Raw genomic sequence first — 14,273 nt, 5'->3', positions numbered from 1 at the left:
TCTGGGAGGCTGGGGCAGGAGGATTGCCTGAGCTCACAGGTTCCAGATCAGCCTGAGGCAGAGTGGAACCTCATCTCTAAAAATAGCTGGGGGTTATGGCGGGTGCCTATTGTCCCAGGTACTTGGGAAGCTGAGGCAAGAGAATTGCTAGAGCCCAAGAGTTTGAGTTTGCTGTGAGCTACGACGACCTGCCACTCTACTGAGGGTGACAAAGTAAGAGTCTGTCTCCAAAAAAAAAAAACAAGGACCTGGGTGGCGCTGGCCCCATATACAGCGGGGGTGGGGGGTGGTTCAAACTTGGCCCTGGCCAAAAAAAGTGCAAAAAAAGAAAAGGCGCTATCTTGATCCTTGATACCTTCTCCTTGATGGAGAAGCTCAGTAGTTCAAAACTGGAGCCCTGGAGTTAGGGTTCCCAGGTGTGTCTACTACTCACTACCTATGTCAGCTTGGGCAAAGATCAAGTGCTTTGGTGTCCTGATCTGTAAAGTGGGAGAACTGTACCTACACCTAGATAAGACTGCCTTCATTTCTTTACTTGATGCGTATAAAGCACTTACGATTGTGTGTGCTACAATTAAGTACTCAGTACTTTTTAGTGTTACTAGGAAGCACCACAGTGTGGTTGTGACTTCCTCAATAGAGCAAAAGAGATGTAGTTGCAAAGTGCAGATGCACCCTAATGCTCCTCTCAATGCTGTGGATGGTCCCATGAAAAAATTACCCGGGGCAGCACCTCTGTCAGTGAGTAGGGTGGCGGCCCCATATACCAAGGGTGGCAGGTTTGAACCCGGCCCTGGCCAAACTGCAACAACAAAAGAAATAGCTACTCAGGAGGATGAGGCAAGAGAATCATCTAAGCCCAAGAGCTGGAGGTTGCTGTGAGCTGTGACGACACAGCACTCTACCAAGGGCAACAAAGTGAGACTGTCTCTAAAAAAAAAAAAATTACCCTTTTAGGCTCGGTGCCTCTGATTCAAGTGGCTAAGGTGCCAGCCACATACACCTGAGCTGGTGGGTTCTAATCCAGCCCAGGCCCACCAAACAACGACAGCTGCAACCAAAAGGTAGCTGGGCAGTTGTGGCAAGCGCCTGTAGTTCCAACTACTTGGAAGGCTGAGGCAGGAGAATCGCTTGAGCCCAGGAGTTGGAGGTTGCTGTGAGCTGTGATGCCACAGTACTCTACCCAGGGCAAAAGCTTGAGGCTCTATCTCAAAAAAAAAAAAAGAAAAGAAAAAATTACCCTTTTAGTTGATGTTTATTGAGGACTAATTAGCCAGCAAATTATGTTTCAGCCTTATACAACTGTAAGAAACAGACACTATGGGGTGGCGCCTGTGGCTCAAAGGAGTAGGGCACAGGCCCCATATGCTGGAGGTGGCAGGTTCAAACCCAGCCCTGGCCAAAAACTGCAAAAAAAAAAAAGACACTATGAGCAGTGCCTGTGGCTCAAAGGAGTGGAGTGCTGGCCCCATATGCTAGAGTTGGTGGGTTCAAATCCAGCCCTGGCCCAAACTGCAAAAAAACAAAAAGAAACAGATACCATCATCTCTATACTATTTTTTTGTTGTTGAGACAGTCTTTATCCCCCTCAGTAGAGTGCCATGGCGTCACAGCTCACAGCAATCTCCAACTCCTGGGCTTAGGCAATTCTCTTGCCTCAGCCTCCGGAGTAGCTGGGACTATAGGCGCCCGCCACACGCCTATTTTTTTTTTTCTTTCGTCGGGGCTGTGTTTGAACCTGCTGCCTCTGGCATATGGAGCTGGTGCCCTACTCCTTTGAGCCACAGGTGCTGCCCATGCCCGGCTATTTTTTGTTGCAGTCTGGCCAGGGCCGGGTTTGAACCCACCGCCCTCCGTAAATGGGGCCAGCGCCCTACCCACTGAGCCACAGGCGCCGCCCTCATCCTTATACTATTGAAGAAGAAACTAAGCTTAAAGAAGGCAAGGAGGATTATTGCTTGACGTCAGGAGTTTAAGACCAGCCTAAGCAAGAGCAAAACTCCCTATCTACCAAAAATAGAAAAAAATTAGCCAGGTATAGTGGTGCAGGCTTATAGTCTCAGCTTCTCAGGAGACTGAGGCAGGAGGATCATTTGAGCCCAGAGCTGGAGATTGCAGTGAGCTTTGTTGACACCACTGCAAAACAGCCCTGGTAAACAGAGTGAGACTTGTCTCCCACAAAAAAAAAAAAAGAAAAAGAAAAAAACTCAAGGCACACAGCTGGTAAAGATCTTTTTTTTTTTTTAAGAGGCAGTCTGATTTTATCGCCCTCGGTAGAGTGCTATGGTGTCACAACTCATAGCAACCTCCGACTTCTGGGCTTAGACAATTCTCATGCCTCAGCCTCCCAAGTAGCTGGAGCTACAGGCGACTGGCACAGTGCCCGGCTATTTTTTTGTTGCAGTTTGGCCGGGGCTGGGTTTGAACCTAACAATCTTGTATGGGGCCAGCACCACCCACTAGTAAAGATCCTAAGCTTATACAGTCCTACCCATAGAAGCAAAAGATGTCCTCCAGTGTCCTTCCCTGGCTCCCAGTACCTCTTCTAGCAGCTATTCAGACCCAGAGATTGGAAATAAGGCTCTTTATCAAAAACTAAATATTAGGAAGGTCTACTCCAATGCCTTCAGTTTAGTTTCTTCCTCTGCCTCAGTTTTGTCCCTCTCAACCATTCAGGAAGGAGTGATGCATATATAGAACTCAAAGATTCTATTTATTAGAAGGAGATGTCAGTGCTTTATCAAAGATGAAGAGGTCAGAGTGTTGGTAAGATAAAAGGCCCCTCAGCTGGGACATTTCTTGGCCACGATGAGGACAGCAGAAGGCACGAGTCCTGAAAATGGAAGACAACAGGCTTGAACCTATAAAGACACTTGCTTTTTTGCTCCCAAAATTCCTAGGCTTGCATCATCTCCACCAAGTCCCTTCTCTTTGCATTCCTCCTTTTCCTAGGCACTCCCTCTTTCCCCCAAGCCTAATTTCTGTTCTTATATGCCATACCCAGTTCCTGCAGAGGCCGTTCCATATCAGCTTCTGAGAAGGCCCGTCTGGGGAAGCCGCTAAGCAACTGCACAGGGTCCTGGCCTCCTCCAGGTTCTTCCCCACGGTGGAGCTCTACATAGAGCCTCACAGCTGCCAGCTGTTCCCGGGCCCTAAAGGTCTGGGTCAATGAGGTCCCATCTGGCAGCCTGACCTAGAGGATGAGTAAGAGATCCAGTGTTGTGTGTCAAAACTGAGGGAAGGTTGGGTGTGGTGACTGATGCCTATGATCTTAGCACTTTGAGAGACTGAGGCAGGAGGATCACTTGAGGCCAGGAGTTCAAGACCGGCCTGAGAACACAGAGATCTCATCTTTACAAGAAATTAAGAAAATATTAGGCTGGGCACAGTGGCTCATGCCTATAATTCTAGTACTCTGGGAGGCCAAGGCAGGTGGGATTGCTTGAGCTCACGAGTTTGAGACTAACCTGAGCAAAAGGAAGACCCCATCTCTAGTAAAAATAGAAAAACTGAAGCAAGAGGAATGCTTGAGCCCAAGAGTTGGAGGTTGCTGTGAGCTATGCCACCATGGCAGTCTACCCAGGGCAACAGCTTGAGATTCTGTCTCAAAAAAACAGGCAGTGCCTGGGTGGCACTTGTGGCTCAGTGAGTAGGGCGCCGGTCCCATATGCCGAGGGTGGCGGGTTCAAACCCAGGCCCGGCCAAACTGCAACAAAAAAAATAGCCAGGCGTTGTGGTGGGCGCCTGTAGTCCCAGCTGCTCGGGAGGCTGAGGCAAGAGAATCGCATAAGCCCAAGAGTTAGAGGTTGCTGTGAGCCGTGTGACGCCACGGCACTCTACCCGAGGGCGGTACAGTGAGACTCTGTCTCTACAAAAAAAAAAAAAAAAAACAGGCAGTGCCTGTGGCTCAGGGAGTAGGGTGCTGGCCCCATATAACAAGGGTGGCGGGTTCAAACCCGGCCCCTGCCAAACTGCAAGAAAAGATAGCCAGGCGTTGTGGTGGGCATGTGTAATCCCAGCTACTTGGGAGGCTGAGGCAAGAAAATTGCCTAAGCCCAGGAGTTGGAGGTTGCTGTGAGCTGTGATGTCACAGCACTCTACCAAGGGCAACAAAATGAGACTGTCTCTAAAAAAAAACCAAACAACAGGCTTGACGTCTGGGGCTCAAGCAGCTAAGGCGCCAGCCACATACACCTGAGCTGGTGGGTTAGAATCTGGCCTGGGCCGCCAAACAACAATGACGTCCGCAACCAAAAAAGAGGCGGGCGTTGTGGCAGGCGCCTGTAGCCCCAGCTACTTGGGAGGTGGAGGCAGGAGAATTGCTTGAGCCCAGGAGTTGGAGGTTGCTGTGAGCTGTGATGCCAGGCACTCTACCCAGGGTGACGGCTTGGGGCTCTGTCTCAAAAAAAAAAAAAATCAAACAACAACAACAACCAAAAAACCATTAGCCAGGCATGGTGGGTAGTCTCAGCTCCTTGGAAGGCTAAGGCAGGAGGATCACTTAAGCCCAGGAGTTTGAGGCTGCAGTAAATTACGATCATGGCATTGCACTCCAGCCTCCTGGGATAGAGTCAGAGCCTGTCTCAAAAAAAAAAGAAAAGGCACTGTGGGAGGCTGAAGTGGGAGGATTGCTTGAGCTCAGGAGTTTGAGGCTTGTCTGAGCGAGAGTGAGACCCCAACTCGTGAAAAAAATGGAAAAACCGAGCCAGGCGCAGAAGCAAGCACCTGTAATCCCAGCGGCCCCGGAGGCTGAGGCAGCAGGATGCCCACAGCCGGAGTCTGAGGTTGCAGTGAGCTCCAACGCCACTGCCCTCTGCTCAGGGCATAGGGTAGAACTCTGCCTCAAAAAAAACAAAAAAGAAAAGAGTTGAGGTGCCCAAAAAAGGAGAGCTAAAGCTGTACCCTCTTAGGTTGATCCAGCACAACTACTATTAAAGCACCAAAATGAACAACATATGCTCTTATTTACTAAAGGTTGAAGAGAAAAACTTCCAGCTTCCTCACATTCTTGAAGATAGACAAGGACATACGGACAAGATTATACAAAAACTGGATAAACACATCAGGCAAATAGCTTTGTAATAAACCAAATAAAAACATGAAGAACAAGTAGAAGAATAACTGCTGAGTAAGGAGGTGGTATGGATTTAAATTAAGACTGGGGCAGATGAAATTTGATATCTTTCCTAAGAGTAGAGGAGGTAGGATTTCAAAAGTCATTTACAAAGAAGGGACAGATTTGGCAAAGGGAACATAAATTGAAAAAACCTCTGAGCTAGGCAACTTAGGGGCTACAAAAGGGGTCCTAGAAGCAAGACAGGAATCACAATCAGTACCTGTATGCGACACTGGTCATACTCCCTCTTGGTGGGAGGCTCCTGGCTGGGAGAGGAGGGAACAGGACCTGGCTCTGATGCTGGTGGAGATGGCTGAGAACCCACACTACCACCATACTAAAGGACAAAGAAAATACTACATCAGGCATCCACCCTCAGGAGAATCAGATGAGTCCATGCTTTCTCTCTGAAGATAGAAAAAAGGATTTACTGGGCAGCGCCTGTGGCTCAGTGGGCAGGGCGCCGGCTGCATATACAGAGGGTGGAGGGTTCAAACCCAGCCCCAGTCAAACTGCAACAAAAAAATAGCCGGGCATTATGCTGGGCGCCAATAATCCCAGCTACTTGGCAGGCTGAGGCAAGGGAATCGCCTAAGCCCAGGAGCTGGAGGTTGCTGTGAGCTGTGTGACACCATAGCACTCTACCGTGGGTGATAAAGACTCTGTCGCTACAAAAAAAAAAAAGAATTTACTGTGTGGCGCTTGTGGCTCAGTGGGTAGGGTGCCGGCCCAATATACCAAGGGTGGCAACCCCGCCCAGGCCAAACTGCAACAAAAAATAGCCAGGTGTTGTGGCAGGCGCCTGTAGTTTCAGCTACTTGGAGAAAAAAGAATTTGCTAACCCACTTACTCTATTTACCCCAATGTCTTCCTAGTCACCTACCTTCTTGGCTCTCTCTGCCTTGTCCCTTTCGATCTTTTCTCTAACTCTCTGTCTGGAATATAGACAGAAAGAGAGCAGGTAAGACATCAACAAAGCGAATCTTGATTTTTTTCTCATTTGTTTTCTAGCATCCCCATTGCCCAGACCTGGCTGCTAACTCTTCAGCCTTTTCCCTCCTCCGTTCCTCAGCAGCCCTGCGCATCTCATCTTCCTGTAGCCGCTGTCGTGCAGCTGACAACTCTTGCCCCTGTTTCCTGCGCTGCCGCTCCCGTTCCAATGCCTCTCGTGCCTCTCTTTCCTCCCGCTCTCGCTGCTTCTGGGCCACCAGCTCCAACATCCTGTGTTGCATAAAGGAAAGAGCTCAGAGAAATGGATGTGGGTAGGAAGGTGAGCTTATAACAAGGGACTCAACAAAATTAGGCAACATGTGTCCCAAGACAGATGAAAGAAAGAAAAGGAAAGGAAAATGTAAGGAAAGAACTGAGGAAATGGGAAAGATCAAAGTTCTCTGACTAGACTTATTTAATGGCGAGGGGTGGAAGGTGACCCTGAGAGATGTGAGACTGTTCCTTACTATACCTCTTGGTCTGTTCTTGTCTTTCCTCTTCACTCAAAATGGGTTTGCCTTCTCCAGCAGCAGACCCAGGTCCTACAAACAAACAATCAGTACATTATCCCTTCAGATTCTCTTCGGGCCATCCATAATGATCACACCACGTCCCCTAATCAGGACCTTCAGGTCCACCCTGCTCTGAGAAGCTGGGTTCCCGTCCCAAGATATGTCCAAGGGGGGTGTCTAGAGGCTCGTCCACATCGGGGTCGTCTTCGTGCTCCATCAACCTGGCAGAAAAAGTCGGCAGGAAGTTAGCGTTAAGACTGCCTCTCCCAGCAGTCGCCCAAACTTTGCCACCCGGTCTGAGCGCTCACCAGTCCATCGCAGCCTCGATGCCCTGGTTCCCTGTGAGGGCCAGAGCCTTCTCCCTGGGGGCAGAAACACCGTGAATAGCGCCAACGAGCCATGGTGACTGTCAGGCTGCAGCAAAGGCCAGGTTCGCGGCCTCCCACCTCCGCGGGCCGGGGCTAGAGGGACTCCCTTACGCGCGTCCCCTGGGGAAGCCCATCTCTATAAGACTCTCCAGAGCCGTCAACTCCGCCATGGCGTCGCCACCGCCGCTTTCGCGGGGACCTGGTGTGGCAAGAACGAGAGAGGGAAGGGTCAGCGCGGGACAAATCTGCCCCTCGACGCTCCCGGCCGGGCGCTGGCTCACTCACCCGGCTCTGGACTAGCCGGGGACACCGACGAGAAGAAAGCCGAGAGGAAGCGGAAGTGCCCGAATCTGTTTGGGTCACGTGGGGGGAGGGCGAACGCGGACGGGTACCGCAGAAAGCCAGAAAACTGCCGAGCTCCACCGCCGAATCGTGTGCTTGACCCGGGTTGCTACAGGGACCGCCTACCTGGCAGGCCCGGACGCCTGGCGGGAGGGCGACGGGAAGGAAAATGGTGCGACTTTGAAACCCGTGGGCCGACTGAGGTCAGCCCACACTGCTTCACCTTCCCTAGAAGTTATTAGGAGGGGTCGGCGCCTGTGGTTCAGTGGGTAGGGCGCCGGCCCCGTATACCGAGGGTGAGGGGATCGAACCTCGGCCCCTGCCAAACTGCAACAAAAGATAGCCGGGCGTTGTGGTGGGCGTATGTAGTCCCAGCTACTCGGGAGGCTAAGGCAAGAGAGTCACCTAAGCCCAGGAGTTGGAGGTTGCTGTGATCTGTGATGCTACTACACTCTACCGAGGGCGATAAAGTGAGACTCTGTCTCTACAAAAAAAAGAGGAAATTAGAAGGAATTTGACCCAATAGCCATTCCAACCCGTCGAAAAGTTACTTGGAAGTGTTTGTCAGGATCTATAGAAGTGTGCATGTAAAAAAAAAAAAAAAAAGTGCATGTTCTCTGACCCACTCGTGTGGGGTAGTTGAGTCATCTCGTGTCTGAATGCCAAAGAGATCTTTGCAAAACACAGTATCGGATCTTATCCTCACCTCCCTGCTTAAAACGTCTCCTTCGTGACACTCCAGTCATCTAGGACAAATCTTAAATGCTGGTGGTCTTACTTCTTCCTGCCCCTCCCTTTCTTTTTTTTCTTTGCTTAGACCACCCCACCCCCACCCAAGAGAAGTGATAACAGCTCTATCTTAGGTGCTTGTCAAGACACCATAAATGATTACACAGTCATTACACAGTGTCATCTCCCACCTTTTTTTTTTTTTATTTGCCAGGGCCTGGTTTGAACCTGCCACCTCCTATATATGGGGAGTGCCCTACTCCTTGAGCCACAGGCGCTACCCCCATCATCTCCCACCTGTTGAGGATAACCTGTCCATACTACAAAACAGTCCCTAAATCTCCCACCCCCTTGGCCTTTGCACCTACCAGCCCCTCTGCCTGGGATGCCATGCCTCTTAGCTTGGTTAACTAACTCATAGTCGTTTTTCAGAATTCAGGGTTTGCTTTCTTTTTTTTTTTTAAGGACACATTAAAATTTGCTTTAATACTTCTTTGGGGGGAAAAAAATCACACTTTTAGTGAATGAACAAGAAACATTTTTACGCTATTATTTTTATCTACCATGCCATTAATTCGTAGGGAAGAGGTTCCAGTAGCTCAGGGAGGCACCTTGCCATTGAATGTGACTAAGCGTTGATTGACTTTTGAATTCATGGGAAATAGGTTACAGCACCTTGTATCACTGTTAAGTGGGGTCAATTGGTTATCCTGTGTGCTATGCTGTACATCTATTATGCCATGAGCTCATGGGGAATAAATAGGTTCTTGCACCTAAAAACATGGGTGCACTGGTATTCCTGTGTGCTATGTTAGATGCTTATTATGCCATGAATTCATAGGGAATGGGTTCCAGGAGCTCAGGCTCCTTTCCGTTAGTTCTCACAAAGTGGGCTTCTCTGGGTGGCACAGGCTGGCGCTTCAGTTGAACCCAGGTACCTTTCTATTTGGCTTCCTTCTTATTCTGATCATTTTCCTTTTGTTTTTTTTTTGTAGAGACAGAGTGTCACTTTACCGCCCTCGGTAGAGTGCCATGACATCACAGGACTCACAGCAAACTCCAGCTCTTGGGCTTCCGCGATTCTCTTGCCTCAGCCTCCCAAGCAGCTGGGACTACAGGTGCCCGCCACAATGCCTGGCTATTTTTTTTGTTGCAGTTTAGCTGGGGCTGGGTTTGAACCTGCCACCCTCAGTATATGGGGCCGGCACCCTACTCAGTAAGCCACAGGCGCCACCCTGATCATTTTCCTTCACACGTTTCAGGAAGCTATCTCAGCTCTTAGAGTGCTTAATGTGCTCAATACGAACATTAATCCTCTTGGCAAGGATCTTGCCCTTAACTTGTTTGTTTACAACAATGCCAACAGCATGCTGGATAACATTGTAGACTCTTCCAGTTTTGCCATAGTGACATTTGTGTGGCATACCTTTTTGAACAGTACCCATTCCCTTGATGTCTACAATATCACCTTTCTTGTAGATTCGCATCTATGTGACCAAAGGCACAACTCCATGTTTTCTAAAAGGCCTAAAGAACATGTATCGGGGGCCTCTCCTCTCTCCCTTTGTGTTTGTCATTTTGGTGAATTATTGGAAGATGGCGTCTCTGGACGAAAGGAAGCAAGGTTTGCTTTCTTAGGAATGCCTGCTTCAACTACCCCTCTCTGCCTCCCAGCTCCAGTATTTACCCTATTAAGATTTAACTAGCTGCTCTATAGTCATGGTTGATTACTTAGCGCTCCACCACTACCCCAGCTGTTAGATCCTTGAAAGTGAAGCTCATGGGGCAGTGCCTGTGGCTCAAGGAGTAGGGCACTGGCCCCATATACCAGAGGTGGTGGGTTCAAACCCAGCCCTGGCCAAAAACTGCAAAAAAATAAAAAGAAAAAAAAAAAGAAAGTGAAGTTCACTTTAAATGTTTATTAGGAGGTAATGATAACAGTTACTGATATTGATAATAAATGTGCTAAAACTTTGGGAGGCTAAGGGAGGTGGATCACTTGAGTTAAAGAGTTCAAGTTTGAAGCAGTCTGGGCAACAGAGAGCGAGACCCTGTCTCTAAAAAATAAAATAATAGGGTGGTACCTGTGGCTCAAGGAGTAGGGCATTGGCCCCATATACCAGAGGTGGTGGGTTCAAGCCCGACCCAGGCCAAAACTGCAAGATAAATAAATAAATTAATAACATAATATAATATATATGTACTAGAGACTTATATATGATTCTTTTTTTTTTTAAGACAGTCTCACTTTGTCACCCTCAGCAGAGTGCTGTGGCGTCACAGCTCACAGCAACCTCAAACTCTTGGGGTCGAACAATTCTCTTATCTCAGCCTCCCAAGTAGCTGGGACTATAGGTGCCCGCCACAACGCCTGGCTATTTTTTGGTTGTAGTTGTCGTTGTTTAGCTGGCCCAGGCTGGGTTTGAACCCACGAGCCTCGGTGTATGCTTCTGGTGCCCTAGCTGGTGACCAATGGGCACCAAGCCCACAATGTTGTTTTTTTGATCAACATAATTTAAGTGTGCCGCGACAGTTTAACTGTAGGTTCAGATGTGCTGTGAGATTAAAGATGTTGAAACACATTGATTTAGAAGCTCAAATCTTTCATCTGTGAAAAAGTGATATGATCTCTAGGAATGATTGTGTAAAGATTAAGTAAGAATGCCTGCAAACCAAGTCTTTAATAATAAGATAGTAAGTCCTCTCATTATTTGTAAATGAATGAATGCTGAAGAAATACAGGAATTAAATAAAACACACAAAATACTCACTGCAGTATGATTACAAGTGCATTCTAGATAACCAATGCATTCTAAATTTATTCTAGAGGTCCAATAATAATAGAATGATTATATTTTATAGTACTACCTCTTTAACCTATTTCTAGGTAAATACCCTATAGAAATCCACAAACAGGGCGGCGCCTGTGGCTCAGTCGGTAAGGTGCCGACCCCATATACAGAGGGTGGCGGGTTCAAACCCAGCCCCGGCCAAACTGCAACCAAAAAATAGCCGGGCGTTGTGGCAGGTGCCTGTAGTCCCAGCTACTTGGGAGGCTGAGGCAAGAGAATCGCTTAAGCCCAGGAGTTGGAGGTTGCTGTGAGCTATGTGAGGCCACGGCACTCTACCGAGGGCCATAAAAAGAGACTCTGTCTCTACAAAAAAAAAAAAATAATAAAAGAAATCCACAAACATGTGAGGATACACAAATAAGGATGACCTATGAAAAACAATGGAGACAAATGTTCCAAGGAAGAGTGATGACTAAAGTCAATTAAGGGCTTGATGTCCATAGCTCAGTGGTTACAGCGCCAGCCACATACACCGGGGCTGGTGGGTTAGAGCCCAGCCTGGGCCTGCTAAACAACAATTACAACTACAATAAAAAAAAAGAAAAAATAGCCAGGTGTTGTGGCGGGTGCCTGTAGTACCAACTACTTGAGAGGCTGAGACAAGAGAATTGCTTAAGCCCAAGAGTTTGAAGTTTGAGGTTGCTGTGAGCTGTGATGCCATAGCACTCTACCGAGGGTGACATAGTGAGACTCTGTCTCAAAAATAAATAAATAAATACAGTCAATTAAGGAGCATCCTCCCATGAAAGGTTATGCACCCTTTAAAATAATGAAGGGGGCTATGATTTGCTAATGTGGGACATAGTCCATAAGTGAACAATGAATGAAAAAAGAAAATATTTGCATTATATAAAGAAAGATCTGCTTTGCTAAGAGCAATTACCTCTTGAGAACTCATTTGTACTATTATTACTTGACATTTGTGTTACTTTTTATAATTTAAACAAAGTTGTAAGACCAGCAATAGTAAGGATTATGAAATTCAAAAATATGTATACTACTCTGAAAAATAGATATGTGGACTGGGAATTGAAAGGGATCATGAAAAACGCAAATAGCTTCCCTTTAAATGTCCTTTAATGTTGTTACAGTGGATATACAATGAACAAATGGGTGAAAAGGGAGAAATTCCTTGGTACCGAGGTTGTTTATGTTTTGTTTTAACTAGCAGGAACACAAATTTGTCTCAGACTGCATTTGGGCTTTCCCTTTCTTTTCCACCTTCCTTGCACACAGGTGGAAATGGACTGGGGTGGGCTTACCCTCAGTAACTAAACAAAAGGTCTCCAGCCCCAAGGGCCCATCCTGCAGCAGCTTATTCTCAAAATTCCACCCAAGCCATCCACAGTGACAAGCCCTTTTGGGGGTGTATGACTGGGGTGTGCTAACTACCGCTAACAGGCCCCAGACCTAATTTGTAAGGCCCATAAAGCTAAGGAATGGTTTTTAAATGGTTAAATGGTCATGTAAGTACCTTGATGTTATCCTCTCCAACCCATAAAGCTGAAATTATTTACTATCTAGCCCTTTAGGAAAAAATCGAGGGACCCTCTCTACTCTCTCTTAAACCTCAGCCAGGGAACAACAAGACAAGTCTGGGACCCAAGTGCTCAACCCAGAGAACTGAGTAAAGTTTGGGCTGTGCCTTAGGCGCCTGGAGTTGGCCTCCTGCCTGCCGTCCTGCCTGTCCTGGCGCTGACCCCCGCTCACCCTCTCCTCTGGCAGGGAAGAGCTGAACACCCCAGGTGGGACTTGACTGTTCCTCCAGGCCCCTTCAGAGTGCCCCTGCGGCTCTGGAGGGAGCACTGCGTGGACAGCCCCAGCGTTCCCGCAGGCAGAAGTGCCAGACCAGGGCGGAGCAGCTCAGCAGCGCCAGGGCAGTGCCCACCCCCACAGCGGTGTGGACCAGGGTGAGGGGGGTTGGCGGCACGGATAGGCGGCGGCAAGGCCCAAAGGCAGACACGTCTGCCCCCTCGGGGCCCTCCCAACCGGGCACCTGGCTTTCCCCAGCCTCATTAGCTGCCACAACGCAAACAATGTAAGAGCCTCCAGGCTTCAGTCCTTTAAGCTCTGTTCTTCGGAAGGTAGCGTTCAGCAGGGGACCCTTTTGCGGCGCTCTATTGCCTTCCCTAAGCAGCAGCCAGTAATGGTGCACCGGGGAGGAAGGGGCACACCAGTGGACAATGGCCAGACCCTCCTGAGCCACAACATGCACCTCTCCCAGGCGTGGCGGTTCGGGAGGTTGACCTGGGCTGGATAGCCCCGGACACAGGCAGGCAGTTGGGCCAGCCCTCTGCAGCTCCTTGCAGGGCACCTGCAGGTGTCTGCAGCGGTCATAGTCACAGGGAACAGCCGGTGGCAACGCTGTGCCATCTTCCTCCTCTTCCTCAAAGTCTTGAGGGGCCAAGGGCTGAGCTCTAGGAACCAAGGAGAAGGTCATGGCCAGGAGCCACAGAAGGCAGGGAGAAGCCAGCATGGAGTCTGGAAGGAAAGGAGTAAAGGCTGTTTGTTAGCTCACAAGCCTTCCAGGCCCTGCCTGGACAAAACCTCAGAGGACAGGGAAACAACTAGAGACCTATGTGGGAAGAGAAAACAGTTGGGAACAAGACTCATTTGTCAACCAACTTCAGAATCCAGGCTATGTCTTTGTTTCAGACAAAAAAGAATAAAGTATAATTTGACACATGACAGAGACAGATGTGACCAGCAATGTGTTGAGTATTAGAAAAAGTTAAAGAATAAAGAAAGTGGAGGGGTAGAAAACAGGAAATGATTTACTTGGACCAGAGAAAAATGGTAGAATAATTCCCAGCTGCCACCCAGAGAAAAGATAGGAGTAGAACAATTATCAGTCAGCAACACATGCAAATATCCAGAAAGGAGAGAGAACTGAGGGAGAAGAGATAGAACAGAGGGTGAAATAAAAACCCTGATTGCCCACCTGCTATCTGTGCAAATCCCGCCCAAGGAGTCCTGGGCCCCACCTGTGCCCCGCTTCCTCTTTCTTAGCCCACAGCAGCCCCTCACCAGCAGGTAGGCCTTGGTATAGGGGGAATCTGCCGCCAGACGTCTGTGGGGATGAGGCTGAAGGGGCCCCAGGATCGCAGGCTGCTCTGTCAGGTTGTATCTTCAATTTCAATTCTATTTTGCCTTGAAGTTTTTATACCCTTCAACTGTGATGTCACCACCTAGCCCCCCTCCTCCTCTCCCGTTCCTGGTGATTGCCAAAAAGAGGATTGCTTCCTTCGGGGGCCGCCTGAGTCACAAGGCCAGGGATAGGGAAAGCCACATGTGGTGGTTGCAGCTGGAGCCCAGGATGCCTGGGTTCTGAAAGGGGAGTGGAATGTGGCCTGCAGCCAGGAGT

At 48.7% G+C, this 14,273-nt stretch overlaps 2 protein-coding genes across 4 annotated transcripts; both read right to left on the bottom strand.

Annotated features, from left to right (window-relative positions):
- Positions 1-2,695: 2,695 nt before the first annotated feature.
- UBXN1 (UBX domain protein 1) lies at positions 2,696-7,337 on the bottom strand. Of its 3 annotated transcripts, none has more exons than XM_053562290.1 (10): positions 7,272-7,337; positions 7,098-7,185; positions 6,927-6,980; positions 6,733-6,839; positions 6,579-6,648; positions 6,146-6,337; positions 6,000-6,051; positions 5,337-5,453; positions 3,001-3,193; positions 2,696-2,833 (listed from the first exon to the last, which is right to left on the bottom strand). In XM_053562290.1, the coding sequence occupies exons 2-10, from the start codon at positions 7,154-7,156 to the stop codon at positions 2,784-2,786; spliced, it is 894 nt and encodes a 297-aa protein (XP_053418265.1). In that variant the 5' UTR covers positions 7,157-7,185; positions 7,272-7,337; the 3' UTR covers positions 2,696-2,783. The 3 variants fall into 3 exon arrangements, with proteins under 3 accessions (XP_053418265.1, XP_053418266.1, XP_053418268.1); XM_053562291.1 differs by having other exon boundaries at positions 7,065-7,185; positions 7,272-7,299; XM_053562293.1 differs by lacking the exon at positions 7,272-7,337 and having other exon boundaries at positions 7,065-7,217.
- Positions 7,338-11,976: 4,639 nt separating this feature from the next.
- Positions 11,977-14,218, bottom strand: LRRN4CL (LRRN4 C-terminal like). The gene is made up of 2 exons (XM_053562299.1): positions 13,937-14,218; positions 11,977-13,390 (listed from the first exon to the last, which is right to left on the bottom strand). The coding sequence occupies exon 2, from the start codon at positions 13,383-13,385 to the stop codon at positions 12,684-12,686; it is 702 nt and encodes a 233-aa protein (XP_053418274.1). The 5' UTR covers positions 13,386-13,390; positions 13,937-14,218; the 3' UTR covers positions 11,977-12,683.
- Between the last annotated feature and the right edge of the window lie 55 nt (positions 14,219-14,273).

This window comes from Nycticebus coucang, chromosome 14 (assembly GCF_027406575.1).
Source record: "Nycticebus coucang isolate mNycCou1 chromosome 14, mNycCou1.pri, whole genome shotgun sequence".
NCBI lineage: Eukaryota > Metazoa > Chordata > Mammalia > Primates > Lorisidae > Nycticebus > Nycticebus coucang.
Note: the sequence above shows the minus strand (reverse complement) of the source record. Positions and strands in the feature narration are given on the sequence as shown.

Coding starts and splice junctions, on each gene's coding strand:
- LRRN4CL (XM_053562299.1), bottom strand. CDS start 13,385: ATGCTGGCTTCTCCCTGCCTTCTGTGGCTCCTGGCCATGACCTTCTCC.
- UBXN1 (XM_053562290.1), bottom strand. CDS start 7,156: ATGGCGGAGTTGACGGCTCTGGAGAGTCTTATAGAGATGGGCTTCCCC. Junction 6,649..6,732: donor AGAGCAGGGTGGACCTGAAG/GTCCTGATTAGG, acceptor GTTTGTTTGTAG/GACCTGGGTCTGCTGCTGGA. Junction 6,338..6,578: donor AGACAAGAACAGACCAAGAG/GTATAGTAAGGA, acceptor TATGCAACACAG/GATGTTGGAGCTGGTGGCCC.